The sequence below is a fragment of the Nicotiana tabacum genome, chromosome 8 (assembly GCF_000715075.1).
Source record: "Nicotiana tabacum cultivar K326 chromosome 8, ASM71507v2, whole genome shotgun sequence".
Lineage (NCBI taxonomy): Eukaryota > Viridiplantae > Streptophyta > Magnoliopsida > Solanales > Solanaceae > Nicotiana > Nicotiana tabacum.
The window spans coordinates 166,249,687-166,255,437 of record NC_134087.1 but is presented as its reverse complement, the minus strand read 5'-3'; the positions used below and the strand labels follow the sequence as shown (position 1 = coordinate 166,255,437).

Sequence of the window (5,751 nt, the reverse complement as noted above, 5' to 3'; positions counted from 1 at the left end):
AATACTTCGTTTGGTTAGCAAACCAGGTATAAGTTATCCCATGATTAAAATTAACACCGGAATAATTTATATCTTATAAAGGATGAAGTAATTAGCACCGGTATAACTTATACATTCTTCTTACAAATTATGCAATTGTTATATTTAATACAACATATCAAACAGTGAATAAATAAAATAATCCAAACATCTTATACAAGTATAATTTATCCCGGCATAAACGGTATTCAAACCAAACGACCCCACCATTTTTTGCACAACACCACCATTTTGGCAGTCTCGGGGTGAAATTGCCAACAGAGGTACAAACCGAGGAAAATACGCCGGCAAAGCTCCTATTCGGAACCAACAACGACACTCAATTGTCCGCTATTCTTTCCACCTCAGCTCAGCCTATACAAAACTCCTTTCTGAGAAACAGAAAAAAGCAAAACCTCAAAACCCAAAAACCACAAACCTCAGCTATTTCATTATTCCCATCTAAAACCCTTTCGCATACAATAAGCAAATCCAATGGCTCCTTCAATATGGATTTCCTCAAAAAATCCAATCTTTGACTCTTCTTCACTCTCTTTCACTTCTCAACTCATCAAATTCCCCATTCCCAATACTAACCTAACAAACACAAATTCCCCTTACCAATTCTTGAAACTGCCCTCAATTCACTGCGGTAATATTCGTGGACTACGAGAAAGAATCGAGACTGTTAAAAACACCCAGAAAGTAACAGAAGCAATGAAACTAGTGGCAGCAGCCAAGATTCGCAGAGCCCAAGAAGCAGTCATTAGTAGCAGACCCTTTACTGAAACACTCGTTGATATGTTGTACAACATAACCCAACAGGTTCAATTTGAAAATGATGTTGAAATTCCCTTAATGAATATTAGGCCTGTAAAGAAAGTTGCACTTGTTGTTATTACTGGTGAAAGAGGCCTTTGTGGGGGTTTTAATAATGGAATATTAAAAAAAGCAGAGACCCGTATTCAAGAATTGAAGAATCTTGGTATCGAGTGTAGTGTGATTAGTGTTGGTAAAAAGGGTAATGCTTATTTTCGTCGAAGGAGGGATAAGTTTTTTGTTGATAGGTTTGTTGAAGGAGAGAGTTTTCCTACAACAAAAGAGGCTCAGGTTATAGCTGATGATGTTTTTTCATTGTTTGTTAGTGAAGAAGTTGATAAAGTAGAGCTTTTGTATACTAAATTTGTTTCATTGATTAAATCTGATCCAGTAATACATACTTTGCTTCCAATTTCGTCGAAAGGAGAGGTTCTTGATGTGAATGGGAAAAGTGTTGATGTAGATGAAGATGAGTTCTTTAGGTTGACTACTAAGGAAGGGAAATTGATAGTTGAGAGGGATCATTTGAGGGTGAAACGAGGTAGTTATTTGTGTAATTTAGAGTTTGAGCAAGATCCTGCTCAGATTCTTGATGCATTGATGCCGCTCTATTTGAATAGCCAGATTTTGAGGGCACTTCAAGAGTCATTTGCAAGTGAGCTTGCTGCAAGAATGAATGCAATGAGTAATGCCACGGATAATGCAGTTGACTTAAAGAGGAACCTTTCGATTGCTTATAATCGGGAAAGGCAGGCGAAGATCACTGGCGAGATATTGGAGATTGTTGCTGGAGCAGATGCACTTACGTAGCTGCACTGAATCTGGTATCTGGATTTCTCATTGTTTCGTAATTTGGATATCCTTATTTCATTTTCATCGACTCCTTTTATGAAGAGAACAAGCTCGTTAGAGGCTGATGGTATGAAAAGTGTCACACTAAGGATTCTCTTGAACCATAAATGAGATGAATCTCTTCTTTCATGAATGATTAAACTCTTTGACTCCCGTTTTCGCTCTGAATGACTCCTTTCTCAATTGACTGGAACAAGATTCTTCACTAGCAACAAGTAATTCTCTCTTTTTCCCCTTTTCCAAGTTTTCTACTGTTTACTTAGGGTGGTTTAGGCAAGCTTGTAAGTGTAGACATGAAGGTCACAGAAGTTAGCATATGAGTTCCCAAGAGGGGTAAACTTTTACTGGCTGTAGAAAAAGATGCAGAAATTTCTTTGTGCAAGGACTCGGTGCTCAAGTTTTGTCGGGGAGATAGTTTGCTAAGGCTTTGTCCTCTGTCAGAGTTTCGCACGTGATTTGGTGGATTGGGATATTTAGAATTAAGAACATTCAGCTTACGCTATTGTTGGTGGAACTGTATCTCATTGCTTTGAGTCTGGAGCACTTTAGATTGATAGTCCCACTTTCTGTGATGTAGAAAACAATGTTTTTAACAGTTGCCTTATCGGATCCCATTCCCTTTTGATTTAAACCTTTCCACGCTGTCTTAAAGAAGAGTAGATGCTGCAACTTTATTTATTCATCTCTTTCTATGCATTTCTACAAACTGAGTCTGCTTACGGCTAATGCTTATATATTTGTTAGTGAAAAGGAAATTATCATGAAGATGAATCCTTTTTGGCATAGGATCTGCACTGTCCTTGTTTGCTCCTCCTCTGTACTTGAAGTATCAGTTTTTTAGGGCACTGCTACTTATATCGAGGTTAATCAGCTGACTGCGCAGTTCATTTGCAAGCAACAAACTGTTTTCTGTTTCTGAGTCATCTACAATCTACTTAGGATTATCTTTGCGACTTCGCGATCTTTATAATTGTAGTCTGTAGAGAGATGATGGTCAGAGAGATGAGCATTGGAGTCTCTGGGAGTAGTATATTTGGTATTGATACTAAGAAAATGCAGCTTTTATTGTTAGCTGTGGAATTATATTCATTGCCTTAAGTCTGGAGCAGTTTAGGTTAATAATCCTACTTTTGTGATGATGAAAACAATGTGTCAAGCTGTTACCTTATTGGTTATAGTTATACTGAATCCCGGTCTTGATTTGCTTAAATTATTTCCAGTATCAGTATTTGGATGTCCTGTTGGAACTATCTTTATTTCAACATTTGGAATTGGATGCACTATTTCATTTTTTATGCTCACAGCTTTTATCAATAGTGAGTAATGGTAGAGATTGTAACTGAGCAATTAATTATGTACAGAGATATTCATTCAATATGATTTACTGTCCTCAAAATTTTTGGCAGATGTTTTTACTTTGTCTCCTCAAGACTGAGATTTACTAGTTGAATTCACTTAATTATAAACTGTGGGGCAGCAAAGGCATTAATCATATGCATATTTCATTCACTTAATTATCAACGGTGTGGTTTAGTGGTCAATAAAGTGACTTGAGAATTATGAGGTATTAGGTTCAAATCTTAGTAGGCATTTGGTCATAAAAATTGTAATTTTTTTAAAAAAGTAGCATTTGGAGTTAAGTTGAAAAATGATATTTGAAATTTGAAATTATGTTTGGACGTGCATTTTATTTGAAAAATATTACAGTTTTGTGAGTGGGAAAAACAAAAAGTTATGATTTTTTTTGAAAAAGTGGTCACTTTTTGGTTTTTGAACAACTCTTTTCCGAAGTTTTTTCAACAACTTGCAAAAATTTATAGACAAATACGTTTTTGAAAGAAAAAAAGCAAAAAAAGGAAAAAATATTTATGGACAAAAGGGTGCTTAGTAAAAACACGCCTTAGTGGACAAAGATATGCTGTAACCACTTCCACGTAACTCAAACCTTAAATTTATGGACGCGAGTTGGAGGTAAAAATTGCATGGGGCGCCCTATTTGGTCACCCTCATTTAACCTATACCCATTTTTTTTAAAACTTTTAACTTGTACCCACTTTTTAAACAATTTCAGTCCTCTTTCTCCTCTTCCTTCTCCTCCTCAAAGTTATATCCGTCTCTTCTTTCTCAAACTTTTCCTTCTCCCTTTTCTACAAAAAATCTGTTACGACTATGTATATAACCTGTGAATGCAAGTTCCTTGGTGGTTGTCTGAGATTGTACAGTGTGGTGGAGCTACTGAATCTTTTGAATATGTCATCTTAGGGATCATTACTGTTCTTGGTAGTCTGAGTCTTTGTTGTTTTCATTTCAAAGTGGAATGCTTTTTCTGTGTTGCTTCTCTTTTACTGCATTACACGCCATTACCCTTAATCGTTGTCATTCTCTTATTTTAAAGCTGTAACTGAACCTATAAGCCAGACTTCGACTCCAACATATCATAAAGATAAATCCTCATAAGGATTTCCTAATTGTTTTGTATTTTCGAATATAAGTTGCTTAGCAATAAAAATGGCTGAGCAAAGCTGAGTGTGAGTTAGACGAAATGAGGTTGCTGCATTTAAAGCAGACGATAACATAAAAAGCTTATTTTTCCAGAAAAAATTTCAGCTCTAGAGCTGAAGTTTGCCAGTTATAAACAAAAACTTCAGCTCTTTGACAGTTACAAAACAAAAACTTCAGCTCTAGAGCTGAAGCTTACAAACAAAAACTTCAGCTCTAGAGCTGAAGTTCGATAGTTAAAAAACAAAAACTTCAGCTCTAGAGCTGAAGCTTACAAAACAAAAACTTCAGTGAAAGGGGGTTCCCGTCTTTTTGTTCTAGCCAGGTAACACGCGCACACTCTCAAATTCCATACTTATATATAAATTTTACGTTGTGTATTTGTATAGATAAAGTGAACTACTGTTGATGTTCATTTTATTAGGAATTGCTACTTGTTACTCGAAATTTACATATCTAGTTTATGTATATTGTATATCGTGAAATTGCTTTTTTAATTCCTCCCGCTACCTGCTGCATTGTGTATATGTGTAAATAAACTGAACTACTGTTAATGTTCATTTTATTAGGTGTTGCTACTTGTTATTCGGAATTTACATTACTAGATTACGTATATTGTGGATCGTGAAGTTGCTATTTAGTTCCACCGACTACCAGCTCTAGAGCTGAAGTTTACAAACAAAAACTTTAGCTCTAGAGCTGAAGTTCGATAGTTAAAAAATAAAAACTTCAGCTCTAAAGTTGAAGCTTACAAAACAAAAACTTCAGCTCTAGAGCTGAAGCTTACAAACAAAAACTTCAGCTCTTCGATAGTTAAAAAATAAAAACTTCAGCTCTAGAGCTGAAGCTTACAAAACAAAAACTTCAGCTCTTCGCCAGTTACAAACAAAAACTTCGACAGTTACAAAACAAAAACTTCAGCTCTAGAGCTGAACTTTAGGCTCGGCTACTAGAATGCTGAAGTTTTGCGCGATTGCCTTTGCTACTTCAGCCCCGTATGCTGAAGTTATACGAAAAAGCGGGTACGCTTGTAATATTTTTGCAAAGCGGGCACAAGTTAAAATGTGACACAAAAAGCGGGTATAGATGCAAATGCCCCGAGTTGGAGATGCCCAGCCATTGTGGACAAAATATCCCTTCTTCTTTTTTTCCCTTCCTGAAAGAGCATTTTCCTTTTCGCTCCTGTTTTTTTTTTCCTTTAATTTTTTTTGGAAGAAATTCATAAATAGTACTCCCTTCGTTCATTTTGATTTTGTACTTCCTTTAAGAAATAAATAAATAAAATATATATTTTACATTTTTACCTAGAATAATGATAGTATTTTCAAAATTTTTGGGAATGAATAATTAATGATAAAGGTAAAATATGAAAAAAAAAAGAATTTTCTTTCTCTTGATTTAGTATAGTGGACAAGTAAAGTAAAAAATATATTTTTAGTATAGTGGATAAATAAAAGTAAATGGAGAGAGTACTAAAAAAAATAAAATGATAGATAAACATGAGTTCTTGATGGGATTGGAAAACTTATATCCAAGTGATGCTGATGCATAGGATTGATTAAA

General features: G+C 35.2%; 1 protein-coding gene across 1 annotated transcript; it reads left to right on the top strand.

Moving 5' to 3' along the window:
* The first annotated feature begins 231 nt into the window (after nucleotides 1-231).
* On the top strand, nucleotides 232-2,395 carry LOC107818045 (ATP synthase gamma chain, chloroplastic-like). The gene has a single exon (XM_016643954.2). The coding sequence runs from the start codon at nucleotides 514-516 to the stop codon at nucleotides 1,645-1,647; it is 1,134 nt and encodes a 377-aa protein (XP_016499440.1). The 5' UTR covers nucleotides 232-513; the 3' UTR covers nucleotides 1,648-2,395.
* Nucleotides 2,396-5,751: the final 3,356 nt, after the last annotated feature.

Bases quoted from the DNA above. Each gene is read 5' to 3' on its own strand.
- LOC107818045 (XM_016643954.2), top strand. From the start codon at position 514: ATGGCTCCTTCAATATGGATTTCCTCAAAAAATCCAATCTTTGACTCT.